The sequence below is a fragment of the Seriola aureovittata genome, chromosome 23 (assembly GCF_021018895.1).
Source record: "Seriola aureovittata isolate HTS-2021-v1 ecotype China chromosome 23, ASM2101889v1, whole genome shotgun sequence".
Taxonomy (NCBI): domain Eukaryota; kingdom Metazoa; phylum Chordata; class Actinopteri; order Carangiformes; family Carangidae; genus Seriola; species Seriola aureovittata.
The window spans coordinates 5634466-5659488 of NC_079386.1; the positions used below are offsets into that span (position 1 = coordinate 5634466).

At 42.4% G+C, this 25023-nt stretch overlaps 1 protein-coding gene across 3 annotated transcripts in view; it reads left to right on the forward strand.

Annotated features, from left to right (window-relative positions):
- The first annotated feature begins 622 nt into the window (after positions 1-622).
- serpinh2 (serine (or cysteine) peptidase inhibitor, clade H, member 2) overlaps positions 623-25023 on the forward strand; it is a 32401-nt gene continuing 8000 nt past the window's right edge. Inside the window, exons 1-6 of one of the 3 annotated variants that reach the window (XM_056369838.1) lie at positions 623-981; positions 1498-1635; positions 16113-16295; positions 16863-17506; positions 21785-21877; positions 22335-22567. In XM_056369838.1, coding sequence (XP_056225813.1) covers positions 16870-17506; positions 21785-21877; positions 22335-22567 — 963 coding nt within the window. In that variant the 5' untranslated portion in view covers positions 623-981; positions 1498-1635; positions 16113-16295; positions 16863-16869. The other 2 variants (XM_056369839.1, XM_056369840.1) reach the window with 2 other exon arrangements.

Here is a 25023-nt window from a genome sequence, read left to right on the forward strand (position 1 = left end):
CAAACATTTTCACGATGACTCAGATGTGTAAATCTGTCGTGAAGATTTCAACTTTTGTGCATTTGCAGATGTTTGGTTATGCATCGTGCAGTGTTTTAAACATCTGGCCCCAGAAAAACAGCAGTGAGGTGTGTGTGTGTGTGTGTGTGTGTGTGTGTGTTGTTTTGAGAATCTAAAAGCTTGAATGTGATGCAGACAAATAAATACATAGATGAAGTCTGAAATGTAAAAAAATTATGTCCATTTTTAATATGAGGAGGGGTATAATATTCCATTTTGAGCCAAACCTGTGTTGTCTGGATCCCTGAGCCTCCAAATGGATTTCACATTGTCAAAATTACCATGGTTTTAGCCCATATTGACTCCATCCCTTTAAGGGCTCAAATCACTCTCCCTTTCTGTCTCTCCTCCTTTTTATTCCATGTTTTTCATGGCATCTCCATTTTGGCCCTGTTCTCCCATTTTATTCCCCCCCTCTCTCTCCCCTTCTCTCTTTCTCCATTCTCTGGAGTAATTGCATTGATAGTGAACAGTGCTGCTAATTAATTATGCAACAGCCGAAAATTGAGGTGAGAGCGAGGGATGAGAGGAGGAGAGATGAGGTTTGTGCCAAATGGTCTACAGTAGAGAGAGAGGAGAGAGAAAACGAGAGAGAGGAGTGTATGAAGTACTTTGAGAGGGAAAAAAAGCCAGATGGGAAGCAGAACAAAGGAAAAGCAAGAAAATGAGGAAAGGAGGAAGATGAGAGGCGAAGAACTTAACAACTGAGAGGTTGTGTTTGTAACGAGGATCTGTCAAAATGTGGAGATCAACAGCGCGGAGGCAAATCAGGGCTCTCCTACAGAGGAAGATCAAAAGGATGGATGCAAACACTAGTGGAAAAGTCAAAGGGAAATATCAGCATTATCCCTGCTATTCTCTGGTGAAAGGCACAGATGTGTTGCTCATAATCCTGTGGGACTACGAGATCTGATGGACTTGGTAGGGTCAGGTTAAAAAGTAGTGGTACTGATTTAAAAACCTGAGTAAATATATCCCAAAAAAAGAAGACCGAGATTGTCTTTTGTGAAAATATCTTTTTATTCCCTGTTCAGAGGATTAGCAGAGTTGTGTGTAGCTTAGCTGCAATTTCCACTAGCATGTGGTGGTTTAACTATTGAAGCTACTCATTAATTTACACAGCCCCAGCAGCAGAAATAGGCTTTTATATTAATTAACTGTTTCACTTAGTTCCACTCACACAAGAAAAATGCTTTTATAATCTGAAAAATAATAAGCTAAGAATACAAAGATTAACATTAGAAATGAGTTAGATAGTGTTTTGTAAGAAGTAGCTTCAAACATGCAAAAGAAGTACAATTTTATTCAAGTGCATCTTATTCGCACTTATTGAAAGGTTCCTCTAGAATAATATGTTCTCACAGGCGTGTTTTTGTTATAATGCAGTTTCAGGATATTTGGCAACACAATCGTAACGTAAGGTTCCATTTCAACTAGGAAGATGGCTTTTCCAAGTTCCCAGTCAGAAATTTCAACTGGAACACGGCCTGAAGTCAGATCTCCGGCTCGGAAAGTTGAAAGAACCTCGACCAACCCCGACCTCAAAATCCAAGATGGCCGCTCTGCACAAACGCTGTAGGAACATACTGTTTATTAGTTCTTCTGTCTTATTTGTGTTTCATTATCTCAGTCATACACACAGTACTGTCCAACTTTTATTTGTGGACATGTTGCTAAGGTGTTTATGTGTATATTGCTTGACTCTTGACTAAATTTCTGCATTTTTCATTTGATGTGTAGCTTGAGGGGGTTTGTGACACCTGATTGATTGCCCTAATAATTAATCTATAATAATTGATCTGGCTTTTGGATGATGGGATTCCTGGCATGTCAGAAGTTTTTGTCGGCTGTCTTGCAGTTTGAGAAGTTCTGTGATCCGATTTTTGTCGACATTGAAGAAGTGGTATTTATTGGAATTGTCAGTGGACAAAACTGAGTGGGGGGCACCATGCTTACGTTCAGTAAATCCTGGCCACTCAAATAATCCATGTGAGCATAAAAGTGTGGCATGAGTTAACACAATGCACAGGATTAATAAAAAGCCTTGTCTACCCTGCACTTTAATGTGAATTTTTGATCGTATCACATCATCAGCAGGAGTTTTTGCTCAGTACCATGAAACTGCAGATCTTAAAACTTTCCATTATTATGAGCATTTTCAGGATTTTTAGTCCATGTTAGCTGTTCTATGACAGCTAGGGCTGTCACTTTATATTTGAATGCTACAACCCATGCTTTGTGCTGCAGCAGGTTGCATTCCTAAAATACTAAAATGTGACAACTGAGCAAACTGCATCTTCTGCTGGAGACCGTGGGATACAGTTAAATGCTTAGAAACAAGCCAGTAATTGCTGTTGTTATATCGACTGCTTCCAAGGTCAAGAATAACTTGTCAAGCTCGGCTTCAATGTAGCAATAAAACCGGCATTAACTGCATTTTTTCTTCTTGTAGCAAGATTATTTCCACTGTAGTGTATCTTAGCTTTTTATTGTAGCCTCCACTGTTCTAAGAATAGTTTCCACATGATATGGTATTTTGCATTAATTTGGTGTGACATTGACCTGAGACGTCTTTTGCACATCCCCATCCTGTAATTGCTTACTGACTATTATTGAAAAAGATTCCTATCAGTGTCTTTCATAAGTCATTGTCAACTATTTTAAAATACACTCGCAGAAAAACCATAACCTGCTGAATCAGTCTTGATGTAGACTGAAATATTAGATCAGATCAGAAGTCGAGTCTACCTCCTGTCCTACCTGTCTCTAATTTGCTCCATTTGTCACGCATTCTCTGCTTTTCAATATTTCATTATTCAAAATAATATTCAGTATTGTCAATATTATATTCATTTTCCACTAGGCCGTGTCTCTTCTTTGCTCTTTTGCATTCTCTCACTTTCTGCCTCACCTCAGTCCTCGCCGCAGACTCTTCCTCTTCCACTTTCCTTCAAATCTTTTAATCCCCCCTCTCCTCCCCCCTTCTCTCCCACTGTCTTCTCCATCTCTGCCGCCCTCTCCAGCTGAAGTGCTGGCTCGACTAATTAAAAGCCTTAATCAGGATTCATAATTAGGTCTAATCAGTGCCTTGTACATCATTCCCTTGCATTCTCCCTTCGCTGGTGGTGAAGGCCGAGATGCTTATGAAATAATTTAGGCAACTTAATGCGTCCAAATGTGGAGCTGGGAGCAGGGCTTCAGTGAAAAGGAAAGAGAGGAACATGATTAGGACCAGGCGGCTGATTGCTTCCCCTTCCTCCCCTCCCTCGCCCTCTGGTTCTCTGCTTCACACATTCAGATTTGTTCTCTCACTTTTTCTTTCCCCTTTCTATATCCCTGCTCTTTTTCTCTTGTATGTGTGTGTGTGTGGTGCCCTCATGACAAGACAGTGTTGTAATAAAGCAGACAGCCTTCCAGATTACACCTCCCTCCTCTACCTCCACTGCATCCACCTGCTTCATTACAGCTGAGGCCACAGCACACTAAACCCTGCAACAGCCTCTCCGCTCTTTACTGCCTTCTGTCCACCTGAGCTCTCATCTGTTAGGATTAACACCCAACACAATACAGTACAGGAACAGAAAATAATTATACTGTTCATTATGCAAAAGGCCTCAGCATAGCTAAGACTACAGCCTCCTGGTTTATTACCATGTCTCTGTGCTGTTCTCATCACTTCTACGAGGTAGGAATATGATCCCGAGGAGCTGCTCCTTTTGAATTTCACTGCTGTGTATCATGGTAGCTCATAAGAGTCCTGACGGTGCAGAACGTTTCTCTTGTGCCTCTGTGTCAGCCTCCCACTGTCTGAATAAGAAATTGTTAAGGGAAAAAAATCAAATTGCCTTCAAAAAGAAAACAGCAAACAGTGGGAATCTGGGGGGAAAAAAATGCGTTGAACAATTTCAGTACAGTACTTATTCTGCCCTCTTTGTTGCTGTTGTCAGATCCAGACCATTGACAAAAAGAACAGGTGCCCAGGTACGTGCTCATGCTGTGATACACATGTGTTATAGCAATTATGATGACATTGATTTTCCAGCAAGCCGTACAGAAATTTGTCAGATTTATGACATGCATTGTTCTGTGCGAGCAATTAGGCTTATAATGGAGTGGTTACCTTGACGACCATCAAGCCAGGTAGTGTGCAACAGGATGGGGGTTATTGAGGGCAAAGAAAAACTAGAATTGGTGTCATTTTCTGAAAAGGTTGCCTTTTGATCAGACTGTGATGTCCTGCTAGGTGGTCTCAGGTTCTGCATTTATGTCCTTCAAAACCAGATTTAAAGTGATCTATTGTATAGAAACAAAATCATATCCTTCAGTTAACATGAACCATAATTTAAAAATCTTATTTTTTGTTAGTTTGTTAGAAAGTCAGCTTTAGTCTAAGATATTTGAATATTTGTAGGGCAGCCTGGTAGCTTTGTTTTCTATTTAAATGAGCCATTTTGTAAGTTTTTTGCTCTTGCATTAGCATTAGCATTAACAGCTGTTTACTTCCCAGTCTTGTCTCTATCACGTTTTTTCTTCTTGCTGGAGTTAGCATGCTAGCCAGCTAGCCCCGGCCTGCGTCATCACTCTCCGATAACGACTCACTGTAGCCTCCAATCTGCCCCGAAGACGTAGCGCTGCTCAGACAACAATAGCTGAAGCTCTTTGTCAAGTGACAATCATTACCACCCACTCACGACAAGAAACCACGTTCAGCGGCAAAGAACACTTACAAATTGCCCTTTTTTTTTTTTTAAGTATATTTTTTGGGCTTTTGTGCCTTTATTGGACAGGACAGTAGAGAGACAGGAAATGGGGAGGCAGAGAGGGGGAATGACATGCAGCAATGGCCGTCCGATGCGGGACTCGGACCGGGGCCGACTGCAGCGAGGACTGTAGCCTCTACACATGGGGCGCCTGCTTAGACAACTACGCCACACGACGCCCCACAAATTGCCCATTTAACTGTATTTTGCAGCTACAGGAGGGCCACGTGCATTTTGTATAACAACATTTGCAGAAGTCATAAGAAACACTGCATTGGGGAGACAGCGAGGACCCTGGATCTAATAAACACTAGCAGCAGATAACATCAGATGACTGCTGGACACCAGTCGAAAACAGGTCACAGAATTGACTGGGAGACAGTCAAGGTCATCGACCAGGAGAGTGTGGACGGCCGTAGAAAGATCAAGGTGGTTGAAACCATCCTTGAACCAAGATAAAAATTTACCATCAGCGCCCTCTTATATACAGCCACGTTTTATCATGTGATTGCATGAAAGCACATGTTCTTGCTTTGATCATTCCTCTGGTCCATTCTGGCCCTTAAAAATTCCTTGTTAATCTGCTTCCAATGCAAGAGATGAGGGACAAAAGCTAATACAGGAAATCTTAGTCTTTTTAGCTCAGAAACATTTCTGCATGGAACAAGGACCATAGATTTTGGCCTCTAGTTCTTACATTGAAAGCATGATTACGGCAAACAAACACAGTACATACTATACAGGCATGTTGTTTTAGGACTGACTTAAAGAAATATCTTTCCTTGAAGCTTGTGTTGAAGCCGGAGCCTGCTCTATTTGCTTAATGAAAACCATTATTTGCAGCTGACAAGTCCAAAGTCTAGTGAGTGGACCTTGTTTTGTTTTTTTTCTTTTCTTTTTCTTTTTTTCTCTTGGTAACATGTTTTCTGCAGAGTTGAAAAGTAAGTAGCCTACTTTATTTGAGTGTTTCCAGTCTGTGCAGCTTACTTACTTCTACCCCTCTCCATTTCACTGGGAAATAACATTTGAATTCACCATATTTTCTTTAGTTACTAGTTACAAGGCAGATAAAGATGTTACGTTCAAAACATATAATAAATGTTATAGGGTGAACTATCCTATAGTATATAGAGTCGGTTTTCAGTGTATTAGGTACTTCGAGCTGAGACTAATGCAGTGTAATGCAGCAGGCCTGCAGTAAATCCTCTATTCATGAAGGTCATAATGTTCAGTTTGTGTTTTAGAGGTTTTGATGCAGCTGTGTGCTCCTTTTGGAGGCTGAAGATTGTGGTGCTGTTGTTATGCTAACATTTGTTTCTATTGTTTTGTCCACCCTGTAGGCTAAATAACAGAAACACCTCTCTGTATAGTGCACATTATAACCTTAATGTAGGTAGGATTTATTGCAGGACCCTTGTATTACACTGCATTAGTTTGAGCTAGGTGTGTCAAATAAACATGCAACTGACTGTAAAGTAGTCACATTTAGTTCCACCTTGACTGTCTAACATTAAAATGCTGCTTACACTTTAATTAATTGATAATTTAATACCCTGAAAGGGGCCATCCTTCAGAATCAGTACTTCTTATTCTGAATTAAACTGCAAATCTTGCAAATCTATCCTTTTACTTAAGTTAAGTATCAAACGACTTGAAGTTGTGGGGGAGTATTTTTTTGCAATGGGGTATTTCTTTTTCTGAAAGGATCAGAATTTTTTTTCCCACCACTGTTCTCTCCAGTGCTTTTATTAAGAAAATGAAAAAAAGAACTTTTGAAATTAGAACTGGATGGAGAACAATGCAGGGCCACTTCAGGCAGAAGAAGTGAATCGGACCCAATCAGATAGTCCTCGGGACATCTGTTATAGCTTGGTTGAACAATGTCATCCAGAGACTATAAAATATAAGTTCTCTGCCTTAAATGAGATTTAAAAACCGCCATGTCTAGAATTCTTAATCATTAATGTATGGTTATCAAATTATGAGTACAGTACCTTGGTATAAATGCTGTAATCAGCTGAGACAACGGTAGAGATGATACACTCCATCATATGCGATGAGAATTTTTAGCACATTTCCACATTTTCCCTTCTTTTTTGTTGCAATGATGATGTATTATGCAGCAGAGAGGGTTTTTTTGTTTATTGTACTTGTTTTTAGGTCTCAAAACTGAAGTGAGACTGAATTATTAATGGTTAAATGTTGCACAAGGCTCCAGTAATCCCACGATATCGGTCTCATCAGTTCCAAGAGGAAAAGACCGTACTGATAGACCTACGGTGTAATGCATATAAGGTTTACTCTTGAACTTGCGTCTGTGGGAAGCTTCGAAAAATTAGGATGTGGTGGAAAGTGCCCCCTTTAAAAACCCTGAATGCCTTGCAGAGTCTTTTATTACCCACTGCAGCAGGAGGGGACACACATGAACTGAATCTGCAGATCGGCATCACAACGCAATGCAATTCAACAGTTTAAAAATTCAAATGTTTTAATAAATGCATGAGGGCTGCACCTGTGGCCACTTTGGAATTACAGTGAAGTTATATTTACAAGCCTTTCGGTGTACATCTTTTGACTTCACACTGGGTAGGGCTGATGAATGCAAACTGAATTAATGCATGGCTGCATTTTCCCCGAACACATGTGCACACTTTGACTAAATGCCAGTAAATGCCTTTTTTTTTTTTTTTTTTTTTTAAATTGCTGCATTTGTAGTGCTGTAGAGAAAGTAAAGGGCCAAAGCGGAACTATAAACTAAAGGTCAGAACTTTAGGCGGGTGGGCTGAAGTGCAAATGAATGGTCAAAAGTGTTTGTGTGTATGTCGATGTGTGTTTGTGTGTGTTTGTGTCTGTGTGTGTGTGTGTGTGTGTGTGTGTGTATGTGTGTGTGTGTGTGTGTTGCTTGATGTGGATGAGTCCACAAAAAGTATTTGAGCGAGTTTGAGTCCTGCTTACGATTTAAATGAGCATTAGTCATGTGACACCCTGCAAGGTGGTCTGACAGCCTCATGATGTGGCACACACACGCACACACACTATACAGCTGTCTGAGCAGTCATTTCCAGGGGTATTAGAGGCCCTATAACATGGTGGGCCATTAACAGCGGAATAATATCACAAGTTGACCCTTGACATTCATAGCAGCTTATATCTCCTTGCTGATAGATGCAGGCTACGGGTATAGCACTCTGTACTGGAAATGAACTGACACGGAGGGAGAAGAGGGCAAAAATCCCTCCATCTTAAGCCTTGCCGCAGCGATAGCAGAGAGGCTTAGAGGAGTTGGGGACGCGGGTGGAAAGGGAGAGAGAGACAGAGAAGCTTTGATACAAACTGGAGAGAGAGGGAGAGATGATGGGATAATGAGAATGGAGAGAGCAGATTTTTTTCCCTTCTTTTACAAGGTTGCAGTCACACCCCCCACCCCCACACCCCCACACCCCCCCACGTCTCAACCCTGTCGCCCCAAACCCAGCATGACGGCGTTGCATTCACATCACCTGTTGATTTGGAAGCAGAGCCACAGTGATATATTACACCTCTGATTCTTTTTTGCTCTTTTTATATGCTTTTTTTTTACTCTGCCTGTGCATGCCACTCACCTCGTCTTTCATTCCTGTGGCATTACTCATCCGCTCTTTCTCACTTTTGCTCGTTGCTTACCAGAATTCCCCTATTTTTTGAGGTATCTTTATGCATGTTCCTGTGATTTCCCCCGCGTCTAACACTCCCTCCACCTTTCTGAGGCAGTATGATTAATAAAGCAGTGACACTATTCATTTGAATCTCTCAGTCAACCAAACCCCCCCCCCTGTGTCCCATATTTTGACCTTTTACCCTTTCCCCTTTCTGCCTTGCTTTCCTTTCCCACATTATTTTGGTTTCCTCTCTCCATTGGTATGCCCTTAAGCGGCGGTGGAACCTGTTTCCCATGAGGCTGAGTGGCAGCCTGACCGACAGTCTACCTCTACCTAACTTCATCTCACCCCCCCCTCCCTGCCCCCAAATTTTCCACCTATTTCCCCTCCATCCATCCACCTCCCAACACCCGCAGATGACTCAATGCCCACCTGCCCCGCAGCCATAATCTATCAGTCAATCTGAAGTGCGCACACACACATGCACACACGCATACACACCCACACACCCACACACAATTGATCTTTGTGTGTACTCCATGGGACACACACGTACAGTAACTGCTATGAAGGACTAAAATGACAGCTTCAGCCCTCAGGGATAGGCTGAACTTCTGTGTGCATGTGCGTGTATGTGTGTGTGCGCACATGCTCAAGGGTGTCCATGTACATGTAAATGCAGTTATCTCTATAAATATGTATGGTAATGCATGGGGAGAGGTTGTGAATAAAACATGGGAACAGGTGATGGTAGCTCTACTATACTCTTTACGGATGTTAATCTCTGAGGCCGTTACCTGGCTGTGATTGTGAGGACTTAACAATATCCTGTTCAAATGTCACCGCATTCTTGGGGTTATGCTAAAGCGAATATGTGATATATGACTCTTCTTTGTGTAAGGAATTCCATTACAATAACAAAAACCATTTGAATGTATGAATATTAGGTCTGTTTAAGGGAGAAGTGTAAAAGTTCCACGATATAATTTAAGCAACAACCATAAAAAGTTTTGCAATAAAGTTTTATCATAATTAAAGGGCAGCCATAAGTTCGAATAAAACTTTAAAACTTTGCTGAGGACATTCTTATGCAATACAGCTATTTATGATTCAGGATACGTCACTCATTTTGATAGACTTATGTTTTTTGGTTAATACCTGTGAACATCACAACCTGCTTATAATGACCCAGATAAGCATTTTTCCCAGTTATGAAAAGCCTGATTAACATGTCTGGGTAATAGTGAGGTAAATATACTTTTTATATTTGTACAGAGAAAATGAAAATTAATGGTTGCCCCTAATAAGACCTGAAATTGACCATGAAAATTCTTTGTTGACTTGGAAAATACCAGATTGACCAGAAAATAATCTTAACATAAGAAAAATAGTTAGTAGGCTGTATCTTTTACTTACAAGCTTGTTGATTTAAGATTTGTTTGTCGAAAGACCTGGCATATTGACCTATCAATTATATGAACTAAATGCTTAATGAATAAAGCATAGACAAGAAAACGACTTTCATTCTTTAAAAGAATAGAAAATGATGACACTTTTTTCAAAGAAATACTTGTATATACCCCAAAGATAATGGTTCCTATTTATGCATTACTGTTCACCATTCATCATCTCCACTGGAACGTTTGAGGTAGTATTTTGAAGTATTTTGCTCAGTAGCACTTCACCTGTTTTTGACTGAGTGAGATTAGTTTTTGACTAAATACCTGCAAACCTGATGGTGTGCCCATCAGCCTCAGCTGTGCTAATGAGAAAACGTAAGCATGCTAACATAGTAAATTAAGATGATGAACATGGTATACCTGCCAAACATCAGCATATTAACATTGTCATTGTGAGCAGGTTAGCATGCTAATGTTAGCATGTATCTCTGATCAACCGCACAGAGCTGCTAGCATGGCTGTAGACTCTTCGTATTATTTGTTTTATACAAATACCTACAGCTTTTATTTCTGGAAAAATTGAAACAAAATTGAATGAAATTGAGCCCAAGTTTTTTCACTTTCTCTATCAGCCACAACTTCATTTCCCATGACATCTGTCTCCATGAATTAATGATGTGCGAAACATTTCTTTTGACTTTCTATATAGAGAACCAAAGCTTTCTTTACTTTTCTCTGAAGACACCACAGATTGAAAACCCCAAAATTTGTCTCATAAACAGTCTGTATGTCCAAGGTCTTAGCGAAATTTACAGACAAAGTTGAACATAGCAAATTGAAACAGGACAATTACACGAGATGCTGAATCTCAAGGACCATTTGTCTTCAGTGGGCAGTTGGTTTTGCATTAAGAAATCCATGACTTTTATCAGCTTCTATCTATGTGGCCATTAATTCTCACAAACAACATATTCACATGGGGCACACTGGTAGCTCAGCGGTTTAAGCGAGAACCATTTGACAAAGCTGAGTTCTTACTGCAGCAACCTGCATTCAAATCGGGCCCGGGCCCTCCCCCCATCCTCTCTCTCTCCTGCCTCTCCCGTCACTCTCCACTGTCACAGTTAAAAATAAAATGAAAGCTTAAAGGCCACTTTTCACATTACCAAGCAAAAATTGTCTGGTCTGGAGGCAAATACAGACTACTGCAAAATACTGGCTTAATAATACTGCTTTGTGAGAAGCTTTTCTGTCTACTTGAAGTCTGAGCTTATTTTTGAAAGCCAGAAATCACATTGCGGAATAATTGCTGAGTGACTTCTCTTGATCAACAACATTTTAATTATGTTTTTTTTTTTTTTGCCTTGCAGGGCAGCAGAAATCTCACTTATTTCCCTTTTATTAAAAACAACATTGTTTAACAGCTAGATGAAGCAGCACCAATAATATTATCTTTTGCTTATGTGAAGTGTCAAAGTAGCATTCACCACTGTCATGATCATGTTTAGTTTATTTAGATATTACAAACTTTAAGATCAAAAACATAAACGGGTGGTTATTCGAGAAAAGAGGAGAGCTGCAGAGAAATTAAAACGTCCCGTAGTTTAGAGGATATGAAATGAAGGATGGCGGAATACTCCCTATGGACCCAAATGAGATAGTCTAATGAGTTGCCAGGGTTTGATACAGTTTTCCCAATCACTAACACACTCATCCAGACAGACAGACAGGGGTCTTACTAATGCATTCTGCTGTAGACATTTTCCCAGCTTGCCTCCCTCCTTCCTTCTTCCCTCTCTCGGCCTCGTCTCTGTCTCTGTCTCTGTTCCAGCCTATCAGACATGACAGTACCAGCTGGCTGCTGGCAAACTCACAGCCAGAGGATATAAGCTGTGTGTGTGTGTGTGTGTGTGTGTGTGTGTGTGTGTGTGTGTGTGTGTGTGTGTGTGTGTGTGTGTGTGTGTGTGTGTGTGTGTGTGTGTGTGTGTGTGTGTGTGTGTGTGTGTGTGTATGTATATGAGGGTGGGTGGGTGTGGGTGTCAACATATCTGTCTTATGAAAGTGTGTATCCATATTTCTGACAGTTCTTTGTGTGTTTGTGTGTATGCGGTTGCGTGTTGGCCACATAAAGTGCGGGTTTGTGTGATGCGTCAAAAAGAGAACATGTTGATTTAATGTCATGGAGTCGGAGCCTGAGTGATCTGATTCACAGGTGTGTGTCAGTTACTGGGGGTGGGGTTAAGAGCAATATTTAATTCCTATAAAGATAGTTGTCAACACTTGCTTGAAGCAGCTGTGTGCTCTTGTGGGTGCCTGGCATTTGTTTTTCTGTCTGACTCACTGAACACATTAAAAGCCACTTATTTGCCTTTCTTGCTGTGTAGATGTGTGCCCAAGGAGAAGTGTATCTTTGCTTTTGTACTTCTGTGCATTTCACTGAAGTTGGGTAATTTATTGCAACGTCTAATGAAGAAAAAAAAAAGAAAAAAAAGGTGAGAGACCACCTATTTCTTCACCACAGACACAAAGAAAATCAAACAGCAACCCCCCCCCCTGTCTTGGCAGCTCTGTGCACTTTCACAGGGCTGCAGGAAACATTTAAAGCTTATTGGAAACATTCGAGATGAACAGCAGATGTGTCTGTGATTTTGGCACTGTTCAACATGTTCACCCCGACCCCTACTGCCACTGCCCCCTCTCTCTTCCCTCCATCGGTTAAATACACATATTCCCTTCTTTTCCATCTGTCCACCCATACCTCCTACTGGCTTATAAAGTTTTGCCCTAGATTCAAAGTGGGGGGAAAAAACATCCCAGTTGGGGGACACACTCATCTCCCACTCCCCAAATCTCATCCAAAATGTGTATTTTTAGATCATTAAATCAAACCTAAACATCTTTTTTAGCTGTTACCTTCAGTTGTCCTTTTACTTTTGTGGCTATTTGTTTTCCTTCATCACTCTTTCTTTTCCTTGGCTGATTTCGATACATAGTGAATAAAAAAAAATAAAAACTGCAAAGGTCAAGGTTTTGGTGACCTTTGAATAATACTGTTAGACTGACATGTGTTTACCTTGTATTTATGATCAAGGTTTGGCTCAAGATCTCCAGCAAAGATGAAGCTGGGGTTAAGGCAATGCTCCAGTGAAAATCATGATTGCAGTTTAGCAGCTTTGCCAGACATTAAGTAAGAGTTTTAATTTGAAAGGACCACAATGGAACTTGATAGAAACCAACAGGGCCCTGTGGACCTGTCCACCAGCTCTCTACTGGCTGAAACGGGCCAGAGCTGATGACAGACAGGCAGAGCAGAACTGACGAGAACAGGAGCTCACATGTTACACGCTGTTTGTTCTGTACGGACTCCAAAATCTGTGAGACACAGAGGGATGAGGAGAGATTTAAATGGCGTTGGAGAGGAAGGAAAATCAGAGGAGAGATGGGAAATGAGTAGGAGTAGGGGTGAGGGAATGAGAGGAGGTGAGAAGTGGAGTGGAAATGGGTCGACAGTGAGCAAGAGAAGGTGGGAGACATTGCAGAGAAGGTGGAGGTGGGAGAACATTTTCATGTATTAATGAGAAAAGTTTATGTTTTTGTTTAAGGTATGTTTTATGGCGAAGGGCTTCTGCCTGCTTTATGTCCTGTGTCACTTCTCTTCCCAGGAAGAAAAGAGGTGGAATTAGATGTATGTGTGTGTGGAGGCCCCAGAGGCAGGAGGAGTGTAGAGAGAACTACTGAAACCTCAGGCAGAGTAACATATAGGCATGGATGAAAAAGGAAAGGAAAAGAAAATGAAGTCACGGAGTGAAAAGGAGTGTAAGGAAGCCGGGCTAATGTGGTATGAAGTGAAATATCTCATTCTGAAAAGAGCAAAGGGGAAGAGAAGGGTAGAATAAGATAAACACTAAAATATGTGTGAACCAGTGAATGTGTGTAGAAGTAAAACGGAGAAAATGGGAGCAGGAGTAGGGCATGGGGCGAGTGGATATAGCTCTAGGCCAGTTGGCATGGACAATAACGGCCTTTGTTGCAAGGTGTTGATTCTTTTGCCGAGGCCCTTGAGCCAGGGGCGTTTTACCTCAATAACAACCAACAACAATGGCCGATGGCCGCGTAAACAGATCACATGTGAGGTGAAGTACAACATTTACTGCCTAAGACAATGACATCTGGGGCTGGAAAACTGAATTGGGGTTCGTGACTTGGACAAGGTGCAGATAGGTGAGGGTAAGTAAGGCAACATGCAGGTGATCCCCTCAGGGGCGGGGTAAAAGGAAAGATGTGGAGGTGCATTGTGGTTAAAGTGCAACTTTTTTTTTTTTTTTTGTTATAAATCCCTAGATGCCCAATCCACTGACTGAGGAGCTTCTCAGGTTCCCAAGCAGTTCCCCGGGGGCTCGTTTTACTGCGGCGCAAGCTAGCTTTTTATGAATCACCTGCACTGTAATGTGTGTCACTGCTCATTACTGACGAGACTGACTGTGATGTGGTGGTGGGGGGGGTCCCATGAGGAGGGGGCGCTGACTCCTCTGGTGAGGGTTACGACCTCTGAGGTTGCACACATCGACTCATCACCAACGACGTGTATCCTCAGCCTGTCAGTGTGGCTTCAAGGCCGCTAATGAAAGTGTGTGTGTGTGTGTGTGTGTGTGTGTGTGTGTGTGTGTGCAAGTATGTGTTTTGTTTTTAAGTGTCCCTTTGATGTTATTTCGTGATCGCAGTAGGTGCAGTTTGACATATACTGTTTTTGTAGTCCTCTTCTCGGAGTATTAATTAGATGATGTGTGTCTTATTTCCAAGGAAGTGAGATAACTAAGTGTCTGCAAGATAAATGTGTGTATATTTGTGTGGTGCGTTTGCAAAAGAGACGGAGAGCGAGAATGGCAGCGAGTGCTCAGTGTGTGTTTGTGCTTTCTGCTGTGAATGTGTTCCAGATAGTGCTGCTGATGGCTATCTTTCGGAGAGAGCTCTATTGATTTGGCTGGGGTAAATGATTGGTTGGGTCTACAAGCTGTCATGTTCGGCCTGATTGCTGAGCATTGGTGGTCTCGAGCAGTTATCTTCCTCCATATCCCTCTCTGATCCTTCTCTAGCCTCCTTAGTCTATCTCTACATTTATTGATTAGGACCCTATATGACCATTCTCCATCTTTCAATTTGGGCAATAATCCCTGTCCCGAAGCCGTGTGTTACAAGTTATCTGCTCTCCACTCCTTGTTCTGCTTTGGGAGAGGGCAGGTACAATTTGGGGAGGTGAAAAACAAGAAAATGAGGAGAATACAGAATGAGGACATTTGGAAGGGTCAGACATAATACAGGCTTGCATAGTCTGCCCTACTTTTCCTTGACAGTGGACTACATTATCATAACTGCTGCAAAGTGAGGTGGGGTGGGTGTTACGGTGGACTGGGACTGTGTGGGTGAGTGTGTGGGGTTCCCCCTGCAAATTTAAGTTCATTAACTAGAACTTAAAACATTGAAGAATCTAAAAGAGGGCCCTTTTTGAATATGAATGTTACTGTCCCTGCCCTAATTAATGTTCCCAAAATGCAAACAGATTTAAGACCAAATCATAATGAGGAAGAAAAACTCCTCAGATGGATGCTCCTGACTAAACCAATCAGCCCGCTGGCTCTGTGCTCTACATCCTTCCCACTGGGAGGCCTGGGTGTCAAGTTTGGGAGGCCCTGGCCCACATGCTGCCGTCTCGCACAGGGTCACTAAGCTGAGGCATGAGAAGACCATTAGCGACCCCGCTTGAATCGCTTAGGGAACTACAACCCCCACTGAGCCAAGAACAAGAGGGTTTATTATCCAGGCGAAGCCACAAAGCTTTCTTTTGAATGTATGGAGAAACGCCTCATTTACTACAACTGGAGGATTTTTGTTCGTTTTAAAAACCTATACCAGGGCCAGCATTACATGCACATAATCCCTGGAACAGCTATAACGTAGGCCTACAGGGACTTTGTGATATTTAATTATGGTTTTGTAAAGCATAAAAGTATAATGTCTGCATAAACCAGTTGGATTCAGATACCACAAGTGACTTAAGAGTGACCTCACCCTGCAGTTTTTCCAGTGGTAGGCGACTTTAATGGATTGTACAAACATTAATACATTATTATACATCTAGCTGCATGTTTAGCGGTGATATCTGTATTAAAAACGGGATTCCATGTAAAGTTTGAACCGAAACGGAACGGCGCTTTTTTTTTTTGAACTGTTGTCACTACATTTCACTTTGGTTGTAGGGACGTTTTACTGTGAGCTCTGGAAGTTTCTGGAAGTGCAGTTCACCGTCCGCTGGTGAAGTTTGAGCTGAACTTCCTCTGCGTGCTGCCACGTCTGAGCCCGGTCCCAGCCCCACTTCCTCTGGAGCACAGAGCTGAGAGGACAGCCGCGGAGCAGAGGGGATAAACTTGAATTAAATAACGGTAAATTTGAACAAACACGTCTCTCCTTCTTTCGCTTTCTCGCAGAGGAAATCATAACAGCGTCGGCTGAGGTAGACGACAGATGTTTCCAGTCACTCCTGTCACCGGCTCGGTAAAGTCAATGAGTCGGGTTTCTGTTTTTGAAAGGCAAGAGAGAAAAATGCGCATTTTATTTTTTCCTTTTCAACCACTTGTTCAATCCTAGACCAAAAATCTTCCTTTGAAACTTCATCAAAGTTAATTGTCACACTCTGGTTTTTGCGCAGCGGGTGAGATAATAACCACGTTGCCAAGTGGGGAGGAATTTACACATCAAGTTTACTGCTGTGGCACTGTAGGAGAAGGGGCTGCTGTTTGCTGTGTTTATATTGGTTCATCTCAAACATGAACGGTGCAGTAACAGCATGAGTAGCTGTTACACTGTTAAAAATCAGTCAAAATATCTTCAGTGAATAATGCTATCTTCTTTGCTCTACAAATTAGAGGAATGCATTCTCTTCATTCCACACAGTTTGTGTTTTGGATGCAAACCTTCATACTGACTGCCCTTCCTGTGTTTCCCCCTAGATCTGCCATGCTGCCCAGACTTGCTGTGTATCTCCTCTTGTCTTTGCCAGTTCTCCTGGTGCAGGGCAGCACAACCAGTTCTTCCAAGAATAGCCCTGCCGCCCCACCGAGCCCTCCACCTCGCCCGCCTCCTCTTCTGGGTGACCCCACATGGGCTCTGGGTCTGCGCCTGTACCAGGCCCTTCGCTCTGACTTGAGCTCAGTAAACACCCTGTTTTCACCTCTGCTTGTGGCGTCCTCACTCGAAGCGCTGGGTGGTGGTTCTGCAGGCACCACTGCCAGCCAGCTCCAAGACCTCCTTAAGACTCCTTCCCCCGCCAAGGCCGGAGCCCAGGCTGCGGAGCTTCTGTCCGGGGCATTGAAGAGCTTCACTAAAGCCAATGTGACTGCCTTTAACCTGCACACTTCCTCAGCTGTATTTTCCAAGCAGGCCCCTGCGGTCAGTCAGGCCTTTGTGAAGGACAGCCAGGCCAAGTTCAGGCTGCAGCATCGGCCACTGGGGAAGGGAGACTCTAAGGCTGACCTGAAGCAGCTCCATAGCTGGGCGAAAGCCGGGCTTGGTGGACTGGAAGGAGCTCCTTTGGAGGCAAAAATCCAGGCTAAGGCCGGAGCCTTGATACTGGCCAATGCCCTGCATTTTAAAGGTGAGGAGAAATAGTGCACAGTAGATAAACAACTAGTTTACAAAGCAGGCTTCATTATATCCAGCTCATCATGCACACTTTGGTTTGTGGTTACAAAGTAGTGGAAAATATGACATTGGTTGGGTAAAGGGAAATGATGGTTATGAAATAGTAAGCCAACGTGTCATAATTTGTCAGTGTGTCCAAAACAAGTCAAAATGGGCTGTGACAGTAAATGATGCATACCCAAATGAATATTTCATTATGGTGCACATCCAGTGTCATAAGAGGTTGGATGTAGACACATAACGCAGAGGTTTTGCTGGACTGAATGGAGCTGAAATAGACTGGTGTGCTTTGTAATTGTGGAGTCATTTGGAATTATGGGACGTCTCTATGCGGGACTTGTTTGCTGCGTTGGATGAGAGGTCTTAGAATATTAATATGGCGTGCACGTGCACCATTTTCAGTGCTCAGACTGCACAGACAGCCTATGCGCCAGTTTGCCCACTATCTTGTTCGTGCCAGTATGCCCACCTGTGTGTGTGTGTGTGTGTGTGTGTGTGTGTGTGTGTGTGTGTGTGTGTGTGTGTGTGTGTGTGTGTGTGTGTGTGTGTGTGTGCTCATGCGGTGGACTCCAGCTGGTGGACACAGCAGATAAAGGATGATTCTGGGGTCTATCACTGAGAGCTTATTCATCTTCCATTGGGGGGTGATGTGTCATCTTAAATAATTGAGTAACAAGTGTCCAGACTCTCTCCCTCGGTGTCATGCCTAACATCTGTGCTTGGAACGCTCCAAGTCTGCGGCGGCGCAGCTTGGCTCAGATTTGGTCTTTGTGACGGGCTGCAGGGGTGAGCACTAGTCAGTGTTTCGATACAGATTCAGTCGGATAGATGATCCATCTATAATTTAACAGTTGCATCCCAAAACCATATCCATATAATCCTCGTCTGAAGTTATCATAGTGCCCCTCCTTTAAAAAGCACCATTAACGGTTATAGTTAGGTTTATTTCTGCCTTTATTAGGCTGTTAAATGGTGTCAGTATTTTAATAACTGGGTTTTAGTTTCTCATTAGTCAGAAATAGCTATTATTATGATTATTATGATTATTATTATTTATTTATACATTTTTTTGTCCATGATAACTTTTCAGGAATTTATCATCTCTCTTTCTCAGAACAAGTCGATTCCTGCTGATGTCGAATCTCATCTTTGTTTTCCACCAAAGACGATGATGACGATGACGTGTTAAACATATCCCTCTGTTCTGTACTTGTTCTTTTTTGTGGTGTTTGTCTCTGTTTTTTTGCTTTTGTCGCCCCTTATCACGTGTCTAATCTACCCTGTCTCCTCTTTCTCTCCTCTTCCCACGTGTCTCCTGTTCACATCCTTATCTGTGTCCATCTGCCTCTATTCCCTCCGTTTCCTCCTGCAGGTATTCTTTTTATTAGGTGCAAAGAAGGCAAGGCTGCTGAAGTGAAAACAGGTTGCCAACAGATAGACAGCCCTCTGAAAATAGCATTCCCTGACAGACTATACATTGATAAGCAATTTAATTAATTTTCTTTGTTTGATGTTCTGACTTCATTACGAAATTAGTTTTTTCTGTGAACCGACCCTCGTTGGTCGGTTCATTAATTTTGTGGAGGAAATATACAAATTAGATTATACAGCAGATTGCGGCGCACAAATTAGATTACGGGAAATTGGATTCCTTTAGTTTTGATTCATAATTTAAAAGTGGTCGATAGTTTGCTTCTTGCTCTTTCTAGCTTCCTCTGGTTTGTTGTAGCATTTTTTTAATTTTTTTATTTGTCTTTGATTTCAGGGTCCTAAGGCAGTTGATAGTGTGTGATAATGTAATGGTTTCAGAGATAGTGCCGGAATTTCTTTTGGCACTCAGCAGGCATCTGGTTCCTTGCCTGTTTTTGTTTTTTGTTTTTTTTTCACTTTGGTTCCTTTTAGTTAATTATTCAAGGGGGGGGGATTTAAAAAGCTCTTTGCTGTCCCTCCTTCCCTGGGCTGAACACAGCATTCAAAGAAAGGGAAGGTCAGGTGCAATTAGTAGTGGAACATGTTTATAGTAGAGAGATGGCAAAGAGAATGGCAAGAGGACTGCAGAGACAGAGCATTATAAGGAGAGATTTCTGGGTGGGAAGGGGACAAAGAGAAGCAGAGTAAAAGAGACGGGAGAAAAGTAAAGATTGAAAACCAAGCAAAGTAAAGAAATAGAGGGTGGCCTGCTGAGAGAGTGAAAGAGATTGACAGACATGGTGGAGGGATGTAAAAGGCCTACCTTGGGAGTTCCAGTCCACACTAGTTAATTAATTCAGGCTTTGTTCCTGTTTTAGACAAACAAACACTGGAGACGGAAGAGGAAAAATAAGATTGCAGGAAAAAAGAAAAAAACAGCTGAGAGAAAGTTACACAGAAGCTAATGCAACAACGTGGAGAAGGAGGAGAGAGAAAAAAATGGCAAGAGAGAACAAGTCCCCACATATTTAACCTCTAATAATAGCCACTGAAATACCATAACCACTTGTAATCAAAAGTTGATGAAGGAGGAGAGGGAACCGGTCGGTCTCATTGATTCTCTTCTGCTTTTTGCCTGATGTTTACAGTATAAATTGGTAAGTCTGTGAGCGATTGGATTTCTTAGCTGTGCAATTGTTTCATTGTTTATTGTCGATGGATATTAATAGATTCAGGTTTTTCGAGTGATCTCTGCGCTGCGGCGCTGTCCTCTTCAAAAGAAGATAATGCAGCGCAGGTCCGCTTGTCTACACGCGGACCCACACATCCGCTCACGGAGATCAAACGAGTCTGCTGTGCATGCTGGTGAGGTCATCAATTTAACCCCAGCTCGATACGACCTCATAGTATTTACACAGAAAATGTTCATCGTCATGACATCATTTAAACAACACGGTTGCCACTTTAGGTAACCCTCAGCCAGTTGTTTGTGAATTCCACTGGGATCATATTTCTCTCTCTGATGTTACAGGAAGCGAATCGAATGTCTGTGACTTGTGCTAGCATGCCGGGGGGAAATGAAATTGATATTGACGTACGCTTCAAGATCATGTGTAATAACTTTGATCATACCTCAACTTTTCATCCATCGTTATCATCAGGTCTAAGCTTTAATTTGTCCAGTAGTTTGGTTTACGTCTAAACGCCTGCCAAACTAATGACGGACCTCAGTCGGCCTCAGGTGTGTTTAGTGCAAATTACAAATTGTTATCAGACATGCTGACACACTAAAGTAAGATGTTGAGCATAGTAAATATTACACCAGCTTACCATCAACATGTTACCATTGTCATTGTCAGCATGTTAGCATGCTGATGTTAGCATGTAGCTCAGAACACGACTGTAACTGAGCACAGCCTGACAGAGCTGCAGACTCTTGTTTTTATCTCTTGGCCAAACATTCACTATCAAATGAGAGAATTTGCTCCATTACTCTGTCCTATATCATTTTGAATTGAGTACTTTCATTCTGTTTGACTGCTGTTGGGACAAAAGAAAAAAAAGAAGCAATTTGAAGATGTCACCTTGGGCTCTGGGAACATGTGATTTGCTATTTTCACTATTTTCTGACATTTAATAGACAAATCGATGAATCATTAATATGGAGAAAAGAAGGTTCCACACACTTTGTCCACCGCAAGTATTTATTGATAAAGCCAAGCAATTAGTCTTGGCCTCCTTGCACCTTAGCATTGTGTCATGAGCGCATTACTTTTTTTCAAATGATGAATCAATACTGAAAGTCATCATTAGTTAAAGCCCTGGCTGGCCCCCAGGTGTCATTCACAAAGAATGATATAAGTACAAGTCATAATCTGTCGACCTTCTAACTCTAGCCAATGTGCCCTGCTCTATTGAGTGGGGCTAGCAGCCTTGGCAATGTGTTGTGAGGTTATTACAACAGTAATTCCACCACTCTCTTCCCCTCCTAAATTGACAGCTGTCATGGGGTTAGCAGGGCCAAGTGAAATGTGGTGAACCCTGAATGGGACGCTGTGGCCTTAAGGACCTCATAACTGCCTCAGTATGGCACTCCCAACTCCACGGCTTTGAGAAGAGTAGACATTTTTTAATAGGCAGTACAAATCAATGATTCACAAGGGCTGTCGCCGTGTGTGAGGTCTATGTGTATTCTATCAACATTGTTTAACTTAGCGGACCACCTTTCCACCTCTTTCAATCATTTAGCATTTTCTTATACAGTATATCAATATGTAATGTATCTATGTCAAGCTGTGTGTTTGTTTGGCTGTGTGTTCAGGGCTCTGGGAGAGAGAGTTCAGCGGAGAGAGCGCAGATCGTCGTACCTTCTTGGGGAAGAAATACACCAAAGTGATGATGATGCACAGAGCAGGTAAAAACAAAAAAAAAGCACAGTCTGTCGCTGTTGCAGGCCTGCCAGCAAATAAATGAAGTGAAAAGGAATCAAACTCTAAAATGGCTTGAACATCTGTAAGGTCCAATCTGCTTCCCTCCTATTTATCACTGTGTACCTTATAATTTATTTAACACGCTTTTCATATTTTATGTATTGTCTTAAAACAACAACGAGGCAGAGTGAATTTCTGTTATGACAGCAGTAAAAGATGTTGGAGGGATACACTGTTTAATTTTATATTATAATGTCATTTCCAATTCATGAAAAGGATTATTTCAGTGGTCCTCTGTCATCCTGTCGCAGGTTGCATTCACATTATTTTTAAACAGATTCAGTTTGACTTTCGCTTTCTTCCTGAGTTTGTTTTAATGTAAGCAGGTGAGAACTCGGGTGACTCCCTTTTCTCCTTGACTCCTCCTGTCCTCTCGTCCAGGTTTGTACCGTCACCATGAAGACGTGGAAAACATGGTGCAGGTTGTGGAGGCGCCTCTGTGGGGAGGCAAGGTCAGCCTGGTGCTCCTGCTGCCCTTCCACGTTGAGAATCTGGCCAGACTGGACAAGCTGCTGACCCTGGAGCTGCTGTCCAAGTGGCTGGAGAAGACCAATATTACCAGTGTGGCCATATCGCTGCCCAAAGCCAATATCACCAGCACATTAAGTCTGCAGGTTAGTAAAGTACTTGTACACTAACTTTACATTACACTGTCTAATGTTTCATGTCCCATTTTGTTGTGTTTGTTTCAACAGAAATTATTTTCATGTTTCTAGAAATGTAAAAATAACATCAGTGTAAAGTCGGTGACATAACCAGGGATACTCCGCCCGCAAAAAACTAGGCAACATCACATTCACCACACACACCCTCACACACCTCGACATATTAATATAGATGTCATCAGCAGTGTGGGTAGTATGGAGTATGAAAGATTGTGTGCGTACAAATCTGCTAGTGTTTTACATTGTTATATTATTTATGGCAAATTTACACCTTTCCTACCTTCATTTATATCCCTTACTCTTCCACTGCACTGCCTCTGTGCGTAGGTGGAAGCACTTTAGATTAGTAGGTGACCCTGATTGAGGTAAGTGTTTGTAGTTATGCTTTGCTCCATAATACACTCCAATTCTATGCTTTTTTTCCCATAAACTATAGGGTCTCTTTTAGTAATAATGTTAATGCATTATGCCTGTGTGCAATGGCAGGCTGGAGTGTTGTCTGAAATGTCTAGATAAAACACCTGGCTGATGTCTTACTCCTCACCTGATAAGCCGATACACTCATTTAGGAAGGTCAGAGGGGATTCAGTGGTTTTCTATATGTCAGTGACTTTCAATCTACTCCATCCATGACACTGTTCTGCAGCTGCTAGGTTTGTGATTGCATGCTGCTATAGCACTGCCGCATGAACTGTGGCTCTTACATTTTTTTCTCAAAGGTCTTGGCTGACAAGCGTGGTTCTCCATTTCCATTAAATCTAGCCCATCTTGGATCGGCCTAATTTCCAGAGTCACCTCAGCTGCCCTGCCGGTGGGGTTTGTAGTCTTTTCTTTCTAGGGGGAATTAGCAGGTGTTTCTGTTGGAGTACTGCTGGTTTATTCTTTTTTAGTTTGTCTTTTGATCCACGTTCCCTGCATTTGTGCTCAGCCCAGTGGAGTGAGGTGTTGTGCTTATACAGTACATTAAATGTGCAATGGAGAGGTGGGTACTTTTAATACTGCAGTGCAGTGTGCCAGAGTGCTCCTCAGCATGCAGACACAATTGTAGTTTTTTCTTTCATTTTCTATCTTTCCTTCATTTCCTGTTTCCACACGCTGCATCTTTTTCACTTCACCTGGTACACTTTCTCATATCTGCAAGCAATGCGCTCATCATGTCCATTGTTTCTTTGTCTTCTTTGTCCTCTTTGGTTTTCCATGTCTCTTATTCTCTGTTCTTTTCTTCTGCCTTGGCCACCTCCTCTTCCTGACATGCATTTTGCTTATCTTGGTTTTCTTTTTCTTCCCCTTCAAGAGTCATTTTTCTCTCCATTCATATGTCTGTCCTCTTCCTCCTCACTTCCTCTCTCTGTCCTCGTGTCTTGCTGCTCTGCCTCCATGTTGTGCTGTGTTTCTCGCTTGTCATTTCTTCCTCTTTCTTTTCTTCCTCCACATATTCTTCACCTGTGACCTCTCTCTCTTGCCTACTTTTCTTTCTTCCTCTTCGTCTGGCTCTTTAGTGCTTTTAGTAACTGGAGTAGTGGCCTGCCTTAACCTCACAGCTCAATGCAGAGTCTGACTAGGGTGAGTTCAAATGTCACCCCTTCCCACTCTTCTCCTTGCTACCTTGAGGTGATGGGTGTCCAGCTGTACGCACAGCATCAGGCTGTAACAGCCTTCAGCAGAGAATCAAACCCTGACTGCTACAAGGCTAAGAGGGGCCTGAGGATGACCATGACCTGTAGCTCCTCAGTGGGCTTCTGATGCCTCCCACAGACCTCCTTTTGCAGGAGCACAAGGGTCATACCCCCGCCCAGCTGGTAGTCTGGATCTCTGCTCCCGGAACTCCCAGAGCCAGCAGGTAGCTGGTCTGAGTCAGGAGAGAGGAAACTAGGAGGAGCACTTTGCAGACAGCCAGCCGGTTGGTGGCTGCTGATGCTAGTGTGAGTACATGGGGGATGTTAGGGTTCATACAGGCCAAATTGAAGGCTGTGTCAGGCTGCTGACTGGGAGATTAGAGAGTTGTCGGGCTGGTGGAAGAGCACGTACTTGACCGGGGCACGGGGTCCGTAGCAGGGGCAGGGGCACAGACAAGTTGCGAGAATCAAACATGTCTCCACATCTTTGAGAATATTCTGCTCATGTGGGTCATGGTGAGAAGAAAGTTTCCCTTTCAAGTTTATTTGACTGACATTTCTACAGATTAACTTTCTCATTTGCAGTTGCCAGAGAATGTTCTCACAAGGGATGTCTCATTCAAGTGTGACACTGCAATAAAAGGTGCAGTCAGCTAAATTTGGCACCTTATTTTTCAAGGGCTACATGATCCAAATACTGATGGGTGATTGATACATATGACTTATAACATTGTTGGAGATACAGAAATGCTAGTGATTTTACAGCGGTGTTACTGAGTGGATGTTCTT